We start from the raw sequence: 16,043 nt of genomic DNA on the forward strand, positions 1-16,043 counted from the left end.
ACAATTTCAGATGGGGACACCCACACACACCCACACACAGGACATACCCACACACAGGCTGGGATAGGAGGGGTCTGGGGCTCCGGGAATCCAAGGGGCATTGAAACTGGGTCTCACAGGGTAAGTAGGAGCCTGTCTGGCAAAATACATTGGAAATGATAGCATTTCAGAGCAAGGGAGCATCATGTGCCCAGTGGTGGGAGAGAGCAGGATCAGAGTTTGGGAAGGCTGAATTATAAGACAGAGTGAAGGATCATGGTTGGGATGAGACTAGGGAGGATGTCGATAGTAGATAACAAAAGCACCGAACATCAGGCTGGGGAGATTGGACTGGAGACAGAGGGTGCTGGGGAGCCATGTGAGATATTAGAGGAGAGACATGATCAGATTGGATGGTCAGGGGCATTGCTGGGGAAGAGGGACTGGAGTGGGAGGTCCTGAGGCTGTGAAACCAGGAAGAGGGGCAAGCCACATCCTAAAGAGATGAGGCTGAGCCTGCAGGAGTTCTGGGCGCACAGGAGAGCGTCTATGAGAAACCAGAGAGGAGAAAGAATCAGGCCTGGCCCTGCCTCTGGCCTCCCTGTCCAGGAGGGAAAATGCAAAAGAGAAATCAAACTATAATAAAAGACTCAAAAGTGTATTCCCTAGCTGTAGTCACTGTGCTATGTTTAGGGCAAATGTTAACAATAGGGAAGTCTAAAAGAAGTGTCCACGGGAACTCTTACACTCATGGCAACTAGTCTGTGACTCTAAAATGATCTTGAAACTAAAAGCTTCTTTTAAAAAGTCTGAGCTCTGGACTTCCCTGGTGATTAAGAATGGTGGTTAAGAATCTGCCTGCCCATTCAGAGAACATGGGTTCAATCCCTGGTCCGTGAAGATTCCACGTGCAGAGGAGCAGCTAAGCTCGAGTGCTGCGACTACTGAAGCCCATACGCCTAAAGCCCATGATCCTCAACTAGAGAAAGACCGCTTGCAGCAACGAAGACTCAGCACAGACAAGAATAAAATAAATACACAGTCTGAGTTCTGACTCGGAGAGAAGGGCACATGGAGTAAAGAACAAGTAGTCAAGGGAATTCCCTGGCAGTCCAGTGGTTAGGACTCTGCGCTTCCACTGCAGGGGACACGGGTTTGATCCTTGGTTTGGAAACTAGATCCCATAAGCTGCGTGGCATGGCAAAAAAAAAAGAAAAAGAACAAATAAGCAAAAGGAAGGAAATTAGGGAAGACTTACTGAAGGAGAGGCATTTGAGCTGGGCCTCGAGGTATTTGAAAGGCAAAAAAAAAGAGGTGGCAACTTGTAAGCTAAGGACCCAAGTCTTAGAGCTCCTGAGTACAAAAGAAAGACGGAGGAAATACGTGAATAGTGACTGGAAGTCTGGGAGCAGCTCTTCAGAGCAGGGACTTGTGGGTTTAGCTCTTATTTTACTGTTTGATCCTCTCTGTGTTCTCCAACAATTACACACTACTCTCCTAGGTGGGAAGTGAAATGAGTGTTATTTTTAAAATGAGTAACACTTTGGGAGAACCAATGATTGAAAATTGAATTGTATCAGGGGATTCACAAGGAAAACATCAACACCCCCACCACTCACACACACACACACACACACACACACAAAACAAGGAGGAAACTTGTGTGTTTCAGGATGAATCAGAGCATAAGGAATTAAAATTCTGGGATGCCATGACTTTGGAGATAAGCTTTTAATGTTGTGATTTTGTTTTCTCATCCTGAAAGTTAGTGGAGCATCAATTCCTCATCTGCTGCTCCCCACCCTTCAAATAATGTTTGGGGACTTTCTGTCCTTTGTGAGCAAAGAAGGAAAGGAGGCAGAGTGTGTCTGGGTTGGAAATAGGGAATGGAAGGGGGCACGTGGCCCCGGCCTTGCGGGCACAGAAGTGCGGAGGCTGAGAGTGGGGAACAGGGGCCCCCGGACACCTCACCTTGCGGTCCAGGTTCAGGGGTTTTCCCACGAGTGGCAGGGTGATGAGTTTCTTGATGCCCTGGCTCCAGGCCCCTGAGAAGAAGTCGGCCAAGACTCCGTGACTCTTGGCTTTCTCAGGCCCAGACAGGTAGAGCTCTCTGACCACCTCGGTCAGCTGTCTGCAGAGAGGAGACATGGGCTGATGGGCCTGGGGCACAGGCTGGGCTCAGAGGTGGTGACTGGCCACCACTTCAGGAAGTGGTTCCCAAGTGCCAGTCCATCCTAAACTCCTTCTAGATGCTTCCTGGCTCAGCTGGCCGCCTGCACTACTTGGTACCTACAATTTAGCTCTAAATCAGCCCATCTTACCTTTTTCCTTAAGTAATTTTACTTTAAAAAGGAATATTTGATAAACAAAAAGACCTACTGTATAGCACAGGGAATTGTATCTTATAATAATCTATAATGGAAAAGAATCTGAAAAAGAATATATATAAAAATATCCTGATATATATATAAATATATATTAATATATAAGACAAAATATATAAGTATAAATAATATATAATAAGATATAAGATAATTTATATACAAATAACTTATATAATATAATAATATATAAGATAATGTATATATAAGTACTAATTTATATATAAAACATATATAATGTATATGTTTTTATATGTTATATATATAACATATGTGTGTATATATATATAACATATATAATACATGTATATATCTGAATCACTTTGCTGTTTTCTTGAAACTAACACAAAACTGAATTAACTATGGTGGTGGTTTAGTTGCTAAGTCATGTCTGACTCTTGGGAACCCATGGACTATAACCCTCCAGACTCTGTCCATGGGATTTCCAATTTAAAATCGGAGAATTTGGGTTCCTCAATAATTAAACATAAAACAAGTTACTGTATGATCCAGAAATTTCACTCCATATATACCCCCCAAAGAATGGAAAAGCAGGCGTTCAAATAAAAACTTGTGCATGCCTATTCACAGCAGCTCTAGTCACAGTCACCAAAAGGTGGAAACAGCCACGTGTTCGTCAACGAATGAGTGAATAAACAGAATGTGATCCATGCCTGCAGGGGAATATCATTCAACCATAACAACGAATGAAGCGCTAACACGTGCTGTGACACAGACAGGCCATGAAAATGTCACGCTGAGTGAGATAAGCCAGACGCAATAGACCACACTGCGTGCAATCACGTCCATATGAAATGTCCAGCACAGGCAAATCCGTAGACGGAAAGCAGGCTCGGGGTTGCCAGGCATTGGGGGAGCAGGGACTGGGGAGTGGCTGCTAATGGGGATGGGGTACCTTTTAGGGCAGTGGGAATGTTCTGGAAGTAGAGGTGATAGTTGTACAACATGTGAATATGCCAAATGCCACTCAACTGTTCTGCTTTCAAATGATGAATTTCGTGTGAATTTCTCCTCACTTTAAAGAAGCAGTTCATTGTGGGAGCTCCCTGGTAGTCCAATGGTTAGGACTCTGCCATTTCACTGCCGAGGGCTCGAATTCAATTCCTGGTCAGGGAGCTAGGAGCCCACAAGACGTGTGGTGTGACTAATAATGATAACAAACAAGTTAGCTGTGTTAGAGCTCGTGGGGGGGAGACCCTTGCTTGCTGTGCTAAGTGGACTTGATTCCCTGGGAATGGGGAGTGAAGAAGGATCTGGAACAAAGAGGAACCCGATCAGGGAGTCCTTGCTCTTGGCGTCCCACCCAGACAGTGTCACCAACCTGCTCGACTCACCTGTGAGGAATGGCCAGAAGGGTGAAGCCGTCCACGGGCCGCCTGGCCAAGCAGTTACCCAGATCTCGACGAAGCCTCACCCACAGCAGGGGTGGGAAGCGCAGAAGCTCTTTGCTGGGTGGCGTCCAGTCTTGGTACACGCTCTGCAGGACCTCATCATCCAAGGACAGAACATCCTTTAACTCCGCCTCTGAGAGCCCCTGCCTGTGGAAAGGACGGACGGGCGTGGGGGCACACCTGTGTCTCCTGCACTTGGAGAAGGCAGAAGCTGAGCGAGGGACAGATGTGACCAGCTCTATGGCATCCTGCCCATCACTGAAGGCTTCACCATGGAGATCAGCGTTTGGACAGAGCCCACGGTTAGCTGGTACTCATACCTGGTTCCAGCTGTACCCATCAAGTAAGACATTTCCTGATCTTTCTTTCCTTCTCACACCTACAGAACCCTGAACCATCCCTCCCCCAATCTCAGATGAGTCGAGTAGCACAGGAAGAGAAGTAACTTGTGAAAATAATACATAAACCACCCCATGTGTTCTTGCCTGAAAAAGGAAGTGGCTTTAAACACGATGAGCATCGGACTGGAATGGACTTCATAATACCTGCAAGCATTTGCCTGGAAAAACTAAGGGACTTGTCCACAAATTTCCTCTGGGTTGGAGAACAAGCAGAGTTCATTTCAAAGCAGATGAGAGAGAGAGGCTGGCTTCTGCTTACAAAGAATACAAACACCTTGTGTGTGTGCGTTTAATTCCCTGATATTGATTAGTCTTCATTTTGCTGGAAACGCTTCCCACATTCTTTACACATACAGAATGCCTGCTCACTTGGAATTTTATGTTGTCCAACGAGGTAGATGTTAACATCAGTATTCTCTGAGATCTCTTCCACTGAGTTCATCTCATCTTTGACAGTCACAGCTATGTCAATGGTGGTGTTCTCCACAATTTCCCCATTGGAGTAGCCAGGCCATCTCCCTAATCTGCTTTTCTCCTCTTGACAGGTCTTTCCAAACCAATATTCCTGGGAGCCACAACACGAGGGTTTACATGGGGTGGTCCAGTGTTTCCTCAAACATTTACTCTTTCAAAATAGAATCTTCTGGGATTTCCCTGGCAGTCCAGTAGTTAAGACTCTACTTCCAATGCAGGGGGCACAGCTTTGATCCCTGGTGGGGAATTAAGATGCCACCTACCTCGAAAGTGAAAGTGAAAGTCGCTCAGTCGTGTCCGACTCTTTGCGACCCCATGGACAATACATATAGTCTGTGGAATTCTCCAGGCCAGAATACTGGAGTGGGTAGCCTATCCCTTCTCCAGGGGACCTTCCCAACCCAGGAATTGAACTAGGGTCTCCTGTATTGCAGGCAGATTCTTTACCAACTGAGCTATGAGGGAAGCCACATACCTCAAGGTGCAGCCATAAGGAAAAAAAAGAATAAAATCTTCTTTCTCAATCTTCAGTATACTCTCGAAACAAACCAGGCTTCAGTTCAATTCAGTTCAGTTCAGTCGCTCAGTCATGTCCGACTCTTTGCGACCCCATGAATCATAGCACGCAAGGCCTCCCTGTCCATCACCAACTCCCGGAGTTCACTCAGACTCACGTCCATCGAGTCAGTGATGCCATCCAGCCATCTCATCCTCTGTCGTCCCCTTCTTCTCCTGCCTCCAATCCCTCCCAGCATCAGAGTCTTTTCCAATGAGTCAACTTTTCACATGAGGTGGCCAAAGTACTGGAGTTTCAGCTTTAGCATCATTCCTTCCAAAGAAATCCCAGGGCTGATCTCCTTCAGAATGGACTGGCTGGACCTCCTTGCAGTCCAAGGGACTCTCAAGAGTCTTCTCCAACACCACAGTTCAAAAGCATCAATTCTTCAGGGCTCAGCCTTCTTCACAGTCCAACTCTCACATCCATACATGACCACAGGAAAAACCATAGCCTTGACTAGACGGACCTTTGTTGGCAAAATAATGTCTCTGCTTTTGAATATGCTATCTAGGTTGGTCATAACTTTCCTTCCAAGGAGTAAGCGTCTTTTAATTTCATGGCTGCAGTCACCATCTGCAGTGATTTTGGAGCCCCCCAAAATAAAGTCTGACACTGTTTCCACTGTTTCCCCATCTATTTCCCATGTCCCCATCTATTTCCCATGAAGTGATGGGACCAGATGCCATGATCTTCGTTTTCTGAATGTTGAGCTTTAAGCCAACTTTTTCACTCTCCACTTTGACTTTCATCAAGAGGCATTTTAGTTCCTCTTCACTTTCTGCCATAAGGGTGGTGTCATCTGCATATCTGAGGTGATTGATATTTCTGCCAGCAATCTTGATTCCAGCTTGTGTTTCTTCCAGTCCAGCGTTTCTCATGATGTACTCTGCAGGCTTAGATTCTCTCTTTGCGGTTTCGAGCACAATGAATGACTTGTCCACCAGATCAAAAAAATGGGACATCCTAAGAGGCTTTCACCCTGGATATCCAAGGGAAGCACAGCCCCACACTTCTCTGGCATCACACCCCTGCACCGGGCCCTCTTGGTAGGGACCAGGCCAGTGCATTCATTCTCAGAGAAGCAGAGGGCTGCGTTCTGGAAGGCCACTGACATCAGTAAAGCATGGGCACTTTTGCTTAACTCCTGTTCATGGAGTGTTATGTCTGTGCTGCCCCCTGGAGGACAGAGAGCTCGGGGCCCACAAAGCTGATCTTCCAGTGCAGAGAGCCACATAGAAAAGAACCGGGAAAAAAGAAACAGCAACACCAGTTGCTAGGAAGAAGATAAGCCAACTCACAGGAAGGAGAGGACAAGGTAAGTGGCAGGGAGAGATGGTTCTCGGAGCATGTGAGTCCCTCTGATAAGGTGCCCTCGAGAGCTGGAATTGTGCAGGAGGGGGCCTTCTTCCGTTTGTCAGATGGGGAAACTGAGGTTTGCGTATTCATGGTCCTGGATGGCCAGGGGGAAAGGAATTCAATTCCATCCCTGCTCTTGAAGATGTTGTGTCTCATCGAGTCTAGAGCCACGATGTCCAGTATAGTTGTCACCAGCCACACACAGTCATTGAAAGGTAAAAATTAATGAAGTTTAAAATCCGGTTTCTGGGATGGATAAGCTGGCTTTCAAGTGTCTATTTGCCACACGTGGCTCGTGGTTACCACGGTGGACAATGAGATATAGAGCGTTGCCCTCATTGCCAATATTCTACTGGACGGTGCTAGAGATGTGCGCTGGGGGGTGTGCCTAAGGTCACAACTGAACCACTAGGTTAAGAGCCCTTCTCCATCCCCAGAGACATCCCTGTGACAATGTGGACCCAAAGCAGGCACCTCACCTGCCCCCCAACATGGGACCTGCCTTTCCTGCGCTGCAGACAAGCTCTGTGTGTGAGGTCACACCACTCTGCATTTGGTGCTGGCTGAGTGACCTTGGCCAGGTGATGTCTATTTGCAGGTATAGTCTCATTCTTTCTTTCAGCAGCCCTATACAACAGACACTCAGCTACCCACTCTGTACAGAGGGTGTTTGAAAAGGCCACAATGCATGCCTAACAGAGTTTCTCAGCCTCCCACCGTGATGCTAAGGGTCAGATCATCTAGGATGCTAGTGGAATTCCTAGCCTCCAACCACTAGGTGTCAGCAGCATGATAGACAGATGAGAGATGATGTGACGTGCTGTGTTGTCACTTCAGGCGTGTCTGACTCTTTGTGACCCCATGGATTGTAGCCCACCAGGTTCCTCTGTCCATGGCATTCTCCAGGCAAGAATACTAGAGTGGGTTGCCACTCCCTTCTCCAAGGGATCTTCCCAACCCAGAGATTAAACCCTCATCTCTTATATCTGCTGCATGGCCAGGAGCGTTCTTTACTGCTAGAGCCGCCTGGGAAGCCCTGACAGATGATAGATAGATATGTATTATTGTAGTTGTTCAGTCACTAAGTCGTCTAACTCTTTGCAACTCTTTGCAGGCCTGTGGACTGCAGCATGCCAGGCCTCTCTGTCCCTAACCATCTCCTGAAGTTCACCCAAGTCCATGTCCATTGAACTGGTGATGCGACATAGACAGATACATAGACAGACAGAAGGAAAGGGAGATAACCTAGACAAATGCATGGAGACGGAAAGCAGATTCATGGCTGCCGGGGACTGGGAGAGGAGGAGGAGGAGTGACTGCCGACAGGGACAGGGCCTCCCTTGCAGGGTGAGGACCCATTCCTCACGGTTAGTGGTAGCACAACACTGTGAATGTACTGAATGCCGCCAAACCAGACACTTCAAAAGAGTGAACTTTATGATGTGAATGATACTAGGTTGAAAAGTGTTCCTCAAAATTCATGCCCATGGGGACCCTGTGCGTAGGACCTTATTTGAAACCAGTCTTTGGGGAAGTGGTCAAGATGAGGTCCCACTGAGACGGGCTGGGACCTGGGACTTGGGGCCCTTTGCTGTGGTGTTTGCACCTGGACAAACGTCTCCTCGAACAACAGAATACAAACAAACTATGAAGAACTGAAAATAGCTTCATGCATGCACCACTGGGGAAATTATGGATAAGACAGAAAAAGACCAAAAACCCAACTGCCACTTCTGAAGAGCTGGGAGCAAAAGCAGGGTGTTTCACACCACCAAAGGGGTGGACAAACCACCTAAGCTACCCCTCCAGCCTGACACCTACCTTTACCCAAATAAGGAACCAGCTCACTGGGAGCAGGCAGCAAGGGAGCTTGTCATTTGTGCCCCCTCCCCACTGCTGCAGCAATGCATGCATGCTAAATTGCTGCAGTCGTGTCCGACTCTTTGCAACCCCATGGGCAACAACCCACCAGGCTCTTCTGTCCATGGGATTTCCCAGGCAAGAATACTGGAATGGATTGTCATGCCCTCCTCCAGGGGATCTTTCTGACCCAGGGATCGAACCCAGAGTCTCTTGCCTCTCCTGCATTGGCAGGCAAGTTCTTTACTACCAGTGCCACCTAGAAAGCCTGTGCTCACAGCAGAAGTACCAGTAAATCCTTGCCTGGATTTCTTGTCTGGCCTCTGATCAATTTCTATTGATTGAGAAGGCCAAGAACCCCGGTCAGTAACAATACCGGATAGGAGTAGACCCTAATCCAATGAGTGATGTCCTTCCAAGAAAAGAGGGAAATTCAGAGAGACATACAGGGAGGAGACCACAAGATGACAGAGGTGGAGACTGGAGTGATGCTTCTACAAGCCAAGGAATGTTGAGCATGGCCAGCAACACCAGAAATGAAGGAGAATGCCTAGAACAGATTCTCCTTCAGAGCCTCCAGGAGTGTGGCTCTGCTGACACCTTGATTCCGACTCTGGCCCTCAGAACTGTGAGAGAAAGACTTCCACTGCTCTAAGGCACCCAGGTTGTGATTTGTTATGGCAGCCCTTGGAGAAGAATGCACGCATACTATCTCAGTTCAAAACAGAGTGAACCCAGCAGAGACTCACCGGGAAGACACAATGTAGCCCAGCACGCGGGCCACCAGGAGCCGCCCGTGTGTCTGCTCCAGGCGGGCACACAGCTGTTGCATCGCCTCCTTAGCAGTGGAGGCCAGCGGGGCTGGCACAGTGAAGGAGGCCCACTTCCAGGCCTCCTCGAAAGCCAACCTCAGCCGCCCTGGGTGTCCACACTCTGGGAGGCTGGCCCAGAGCATGTCCCTCTGCACCTGACTCAGTGTCCTCCTCGAGGCAGACAGCAGGAGCTGGATCATCTCTTGCCCTTGGTTTCCAGAGAGGGGTTTCACCTCCCAGTAAGCCTCTCGGTCCGTGAGCACCTGCTGAATGGTGTCTAAAACCCCCTGCTGTCCAGAGCAGGCCGAGATGATGAGGTGGACCCTCGGAGGACATTTGGGAGGCAGCCAGGGGATCCTCCTAGCACAGTGGACAGAGTCCACCTCATCCACCGAATCCAGCAGGATCACGAGGGACTCAAAGTTTCGGCTGGAGATGGTGTGGAGGAGGATGTGGAAAAACTGGACCAGCCTGGTGTGGGCCTCTAGGACCTGGGCAGGGGGCAGGGGCAGCCCGTAGGCCAGGCACACCTGGAAGCAGATGCTCTGGAGCAGGCCTCGGGCCTCAGAGCTCATCTGTGACGTCCCCAGAAGCCGCAGAATGGTCACTGTCTTGCGGCCGAGCAGCCCCGACATTTGCTCAGCCAGCTTGCACATCAGAGCCGTCTTTCCAATCCCTGGGGGTCCAAAAAGCACCAGGGGTGGGTGGGGGTGGCCATCACTCTGTCGCAGTCGCTGGCCCAGCTGGGTCAGGAGCTCCTGGCGCCCACAGAAGGTCTGGTTGACCTCGGCACTGAGTCCCAGGTGGTGGCGGATCTCCTGGTAGAGCCATGCCAACTCCTGCCTGCCTGCCTCCAGCTCCCGGAGGCACTCAAGAACCTGATGGTTGGCCCTGGCCACAAACTGCTCCCCCAGCTCCTTCAGGTATCGGGCATGAGCCTTGTTTTTGGGGTTCACCAGGTCTCGGCTCCACGCTAGGTGGTGGGCCTTGAGAACTCCAGGCTGCCGGTCAGCGATGCGCCCCTTGAGGTTGCTGAGAAGGTTCTGGGCATCCGTGTCCAGGCAACCATCTGCAAGACGGTCCACCATTCTGAGGGCACAGTCTTCTAGGATGTGTTTATTGAGGTCTTGGATCTCTCTCAGGAAGACTGTTGCCCCGTGATCCCCAACCGTTGAGCTCAGCAAGGCCCGTTCTATTTCCCACTCAATGACTGCAAAAGTAGAAGAGAGTGCGGTCAGCATTATGTCATCAGCTGGCTCAAATGGGGACACTTGGGACACACATTCCAGGAATGAGAACACTGGAATTCAGGCTTAACATGGGCCAGAGTTACTTGGCGTAACTATAGACAACATCCAAAATAATGGGCTCCAGTGTGTTCCAACAAAACTTTTTCATAAAAACAAGCAATGGGCCAGGTTTGCCTTGAGGCCACAGTTTGCCAGAGTCACTTGGGGGCTCACAAAAACCTACATGGCTGGACCCTGCCTCCAGAAGTTCTGATTCTGCATGTCGGGGTAGGGCCTATGGTTTGAATTTCCAACAAGCTCCCAGGTGATGCTGAGGCTGGGGTTCAGAGGCCACACCAAGAGTGGCATTGAGTTAGCCACTACTCGAGAAGAGCTGACTCATTGGAAAAGACTCTGATGCTGGGAAAAACTGAAGGCAAAAATGGGGCAGCACAGGATGAGATGGTTAGATAGCATCACCAACTCCAGGGACACGGGTTTGAGCAAACTCTGTGAGATACTGAAGGACAGAGGAGCCAACATGCTGCAGCCCATGGGACTGCAAATAGTCAGACATGACTTAGCAACTGAACAACAACAACAAAATCAAAGATACCTTGGTGTAGGCAACACACAGATTGTGTGAAGCAGTGTGTATGTGAAGCAGTCTCATCATAAAACAATGCCATCAAACTCAAAATAGTTAAATATGGAGTTTATACAGCTCTTAGGTATGGCCCCCAAAGAACTGAAAACAAAAGCTCAAACACTTGTATGCAGGAATTGTTCATTTCAAAAAGGTTAATGTCATGCCATGTGAAAGCAGCCATAGATAACTTACAAACTAATGTGCTTGAGTGTGTTCCAATAAAACTTTATTTATAAAAACAAGCAGTGGGCTGGGTTTGGGCCTTGGGCCATGGTTTGCTGACTCCTGTCCCAGAGCATGCAGCAGCTGCCCTGAGGACCTGTATCTTCTAGAGCCAAGAGCCCACATTGACTTCTCCTTGGAGGCCTTTGTTTTGAAATCGCAATCAGGTTTGAGTTATTTTTGAAGCTGCTCTGGGCTCATCAGAGGCTCCCAGATCTCTGCAGATGAGTGAGTCAGGACCTTGGAGACAGGACTCAGTCTCAGAGCCAAAGACAAGAGCCACTCAAAAGTCCTCCTTGATCTGACCCCACAACCCCTTTAGCCTCATGAATGGAGATCAGAGATGAAGGCAACTCGCAGTCCTTAAATGGGATGCTTCTTGGACACATTTTGGCATGAACCAATCCAAGACTATCTGTCTGCCAGCAATAGGCTGTGTGACCTTGGGAAAAATCACTGCACCTCTCTGAGTCTCTGTTTCCTCCTTTTAACAAGAGTACTAATCCCAAAATTGAAAGGGCTGCTATGGGGATTTTCTATGAAATAATGCTTGTGAAAAGCTGAGCATATTATGCTGAAGGAACAAAAGGTTTCAGTCTGCGATTTTATCTTCTGTGACATGGTCGAAATAAAAGAAATGAGATGGAGTTGGGTTAGGGCTTGCCAAGGCTGGGGTTTGTGGGGAGGGGTGAGTGTAGCTCTAAATGGCAGTGGGAGGGACCCTGTGGTCAGGGAACAGTCCTTGTGTATCAACCATGGTGGTTACTTGAAGCTATACAGGTGATAAAATTGCAGAGAAAGAAAAGGCTCATACACACACATGCACAAATGGTTTCTGTTACTCTCTCTGTATTCTAACAATGTCCACTTCCTGGTTATAATATTGTACCCTAGTTATGCAAGATGTTACCTTTGGGGAAATCTGGGTAAAGGATACATGAAACCTCTTCCTCTTTTTTTTTTTTTTTTCCAGTTTCCTATGAAACTCTATTTCAAGATAAAAAAAATTTTTTTTAAAGAAAGTTTAGCAAGGTGCCTGAAAAATAATATGGTCTAAAGATACACGCCTCTGACCTCCACACCCACACACACTGCCTTATCCCTGCTGATGTCTAGGAATTTCTATTTGTTCTTTCAAAAGGGGCTTACTAGTGGGTGAGGTTTGACATGATTGCTTAGTGATCTTATTGTTGAATAAGATCACGGCCGAGACAGGACCTTTCAGATCTCCATAACAACTCCCCTAGGTACTACTTCTGACTAGTTCCATTTTGGGAGAAGGCGATGGCACCCCACTCCAGTACTCTTGCCTGGAGAATCCCATGAACGGAGGAGCCTGGTGGGCTGCAGTCCATGGGGTTGCTAAGAGCCGGACACGACTGAGCAACTTCATTTTCACTTTTTACTTTCATGGATTGGAGAAGGAAATGGCAACCCACTCCAGTGTTCTTGCCTGGAGAATCCCAGGGATGGGAGAGCCTGATGGGCTGCCGTCTATGGGGTCTCACAGAGTCGGACACGACTGAAGCGACTTAGCAGCAGCAGCAGCAGCAGTTCCATTTTACAGATGAAGAAACAGAGGCTCCAAGCCTGCCAGAGGTCATGCGCTGGAAAGGGGCAGGGCTGAGATGCTAATCCGGGCCCATCCCAAAGTACAGACCCCAGATGCTGAGTATGACCTCAGGGTCAGATTTCTCTCTGAGAACAATTGGCACACTTGGCTTTGTGTTGTAGAGCAAGCTATTGTCGGGAGCCGCGTTAGGCATTACTGACAAAATGGAGGCACGGCCCTAAACCCCCTCCCTTTGTTCCGTAGGCACGGACCCGGAATGAAGGAGTTAGGCTTTGTGATTCTGACTTGTTTTTTCCTTTCCTCGGCTGAGTTGACTGAAGAGAATATTAAGGTGCTTATTGTTTTTGAGAGGAGCATAAGAAGGCATAAAGCCTTCCGCAGCTGTGCTCAAAGAATAATTCATAAAGTTAATCACTGATATTTATTCAAGGACTTTCACAAAAAAGTATTCCAGGGTGAGCACACAGGCCGCAGCTTGAGACCATGGGAGGGATTGCTATCTGAAGCCTATTTGTGAGGAAAGTGTTATGGCAAAGGAGTTTGCTGAATTTAGGGCTTGAGTGAGTGAGTGAAGTTGCTCAGTTGTGTCTGACTCTTAGTGACCCTATAGACTGTAGCCTACCAGGCTCCTCCATCCATGGGATTTTCCAGGCAAGAGTACTGGAGTGGGGTGCCATTTCCTTCTCCAGAGGATCTTCCCGACCCAGGGATTGAACCCGGGTCTCCCGCATTGTAGGCAGATGCTTTACCATCGGAGCCACCAAGAATTTAGGGCTTGGGAATAATTAAAATAGTTAGAAGCTAAAGATTTAAGGGATGCTGTAATGTTAGCATATTCTACTATAGCTTATAGAGATTAGGGACTTTAGCGATATTATTAGCTAGAAGCCCTTTCTAAGAAATAGTGAGCTTAGGATACTAGGGGTAAACAGGACTTAGAAAGATAAGAATTAAACTGAGGAATGTGGTACGCAGCCCAGACATTAGCATGAGCTACAGTGTATTCACAAGGACACATAAGAAAAAGTAGATAAGAGAATCACTGACGAAGGAACCCCTTTTGAGGGGCAACAATGATTTTTGGAGAAAAATAAATCTGGGTCAATGGGAACTAAAAATATCAAACCTCTGACCTAATGCTTTTGTAAAAGTATAAAAGAGAATCATAAGCTTGAAATAAACAGGCAGTCCAAGAAAAATGAGAGGCTGCCTCAGTTTCTCGCCAACACCGCTCACCCCTTCAGGTTGAATCCCTGGCTGCTGGAGCTGGACTCCGGCAAGCTATAGTGACAGGGTAAGTGCTCAACAAACAGTGGACTCAACATTGTTAGACACACAAACAGTGTATCCAAAACCGGTCCGTCATGACTAGTCTTAACCAGTCAAGGTCAGCCCCACCTGTGATGCCAGGTGGGCCTCAGGTGCTCCTGATATGATGGGATGGGGAGGGAATTTCAGCTCTGTGGTCTTCCTCCCCCTCACCTATGCTGCTGTTGCTGCTACTAAGTCGCTTCAGCTGTGTCCGACTCTGTGAGACCCCATAGATGGCAGCCCACCAGGCTCCCCCGTCCCTGGGATTCTCCAGGCAAGAACACTGGAGTGGGTTGCCATTTCCTTCTCCAATGCATGAAAGTGAAAAGTGAAAGTGAAGTCGCTCGGTCGTGTCCGACTCTTAGCAACCCCATGGACTGCAGCCTTCCAGGCTCCTCTGTCCACGGGATTTTCCAGGCAAGAGTACTGGAGTGGGGTGCCATTGCCTTCTCTGCCCCCTCACCTATAATCCCAGTCAAATCATGAGAAAGCACCAACCAAGCCCAGACTGAGGGACATTCTATAAAAGACCTGGCCAGTACTCCTCAAAACAGTCATGAAAACCTGTTGCAGACCAGAGTAGCCTCAGGAGACAAAGGATGAAATGCAAGTGTGGAATCCTGGGACAGAAAGACATTGATGGGAGAACTGTAGAAATCCAAATGAAGTCTGGAGTCTAGTTACTAGTCATGTACAGATAGTAAATATTGATGTTCATTTCTGAGTTCCAGTAAATGTACCTCGATCATACTTACTCTTATATGAGTAAGAGAAATCTACACTATCTTTGTATCTTTATAACGTTGTAACTTTTTTGTTAATCTAAAATTATCCTCAAATAAAATTTTTAAAAATGGATTATCTCCTTACTAGAATTACTATATATACAGTAAATAGCAGTCAATATATTTTAATAAAATACTATTAGTATAAATTACTACATTCAATACCTTTTAATAAATCAATATATGTAATATGTTGATCAAATGAATTTATATATTTTATAGTGTGGGTAATATAAATCCATATATTTAATATTTTATAACATAAATTCATATATTTAATAGTATGGATAACATGAATTCATATAGTTAATAGTTTGGATAATATAAATTCATATATTTAATAATGTGAGGGCTTCCCTGGTGACTTGGTGGTAAAGAATCTGTCTGCCACTGTAGGCGATACGGGTTAGATCCCTGATCCGGGCAGATCCCAGATGCCAGAGCAACTAAGCTGGTGCCCCACACCTATTGAATCTGTGCTCTAGAGCCTGGAAAACGCACCTACTGAGTGTACACTGCAATTACTGAGGCTCTCGTGCCCTAGAGCCTCTGCTTTGCAACAAGAGAAGCCACCGTAATGAGAAGCTGGTGCACCGCGACTGAGGAGCGGCCCCCACTCCCTGCAACTGGAGAAAGCCCGCGCAGCGAGGAAGAAGGTTCCACACGGTCAAAATAATAAATAAAATTATATAAAAAATAAGGTGGGTGATGTAAACTGTCATACTAATAAAGTGTAAACTGACATTGCTGCTGCTGCAGCTGTCACTTCAGTCGTGTCCGACTCTGTGTGTTACTTACTAATCCATAAATAATAAGAACCTTTTTCTTACTGAAAGAACCTATTTCTTTCCTGAGTCAGCAAGCAATGGGGCAATGGCTTGATCTCACTGCCTTTTTAGAAACACCTTTCTGCTAGCCCGGTGTGGAGGACGGAAGGGGCAGAGGACGAGGCTTGAGGTGAGAGGTAAGGGAACAGGTGATGAACTCAGCACAGAGGGGAAACTCTTCTCCCCTCCTTGGGCAACAGAGACTCCTTCTTC

At 47.5% G+C, this 16,043-nt stretch overlaps 1 protein-coding gene across 4 annotated transcripts in view; it reads right to left on the reverse strand.

Annotated features, from left to right (window-relative positions):
* Positions 1–16,043, reverse strand: part of NWD1 (NACHT and WD repeat domain containing 1) — an 82,040-nt gene that overhangs the window by 48,434 nt on the left and 17,563 nt on the right. For all 4 annotated transcript variants that reach the window (XM_070792588.1, XM_070792590.1, XM_070792586.1 and 1 more), the window contains 3 exons: positions 9,172–10,444; positions 3,716–3,919; positions 1,951–2,110 (listed from right to left, as the gene is read on the reverse strand). In XM_070792588.1, coding sequence (XP_070648689.1) covers positions 1,951–2,110; positions 3,716–3,919; positions 9,172–10,444 — 1,637 coding nt within the window. The remainder of the gene's footprint in view (positions 1–1,950; positions 2,111–3,715; positions 3,920–9,171; positions 10,445–16,043) is intronic.

Source organism: Bos indicus, chromosome 7, assembly GCF_029378745.1.
Source record: "Bos indicus isolate NIAB-ARS_2022 breed Sahiwal x Tharparkar chromosome 7, NIAB-ARS_B.indTharparkar_mat_pri_1.0, whole genome shotgun sequence".
NCBI lineage: Eukaryota > Metazoa > Chordata > Mammalia > Artiodactyla > Bovidae > Bos > Bos indicus.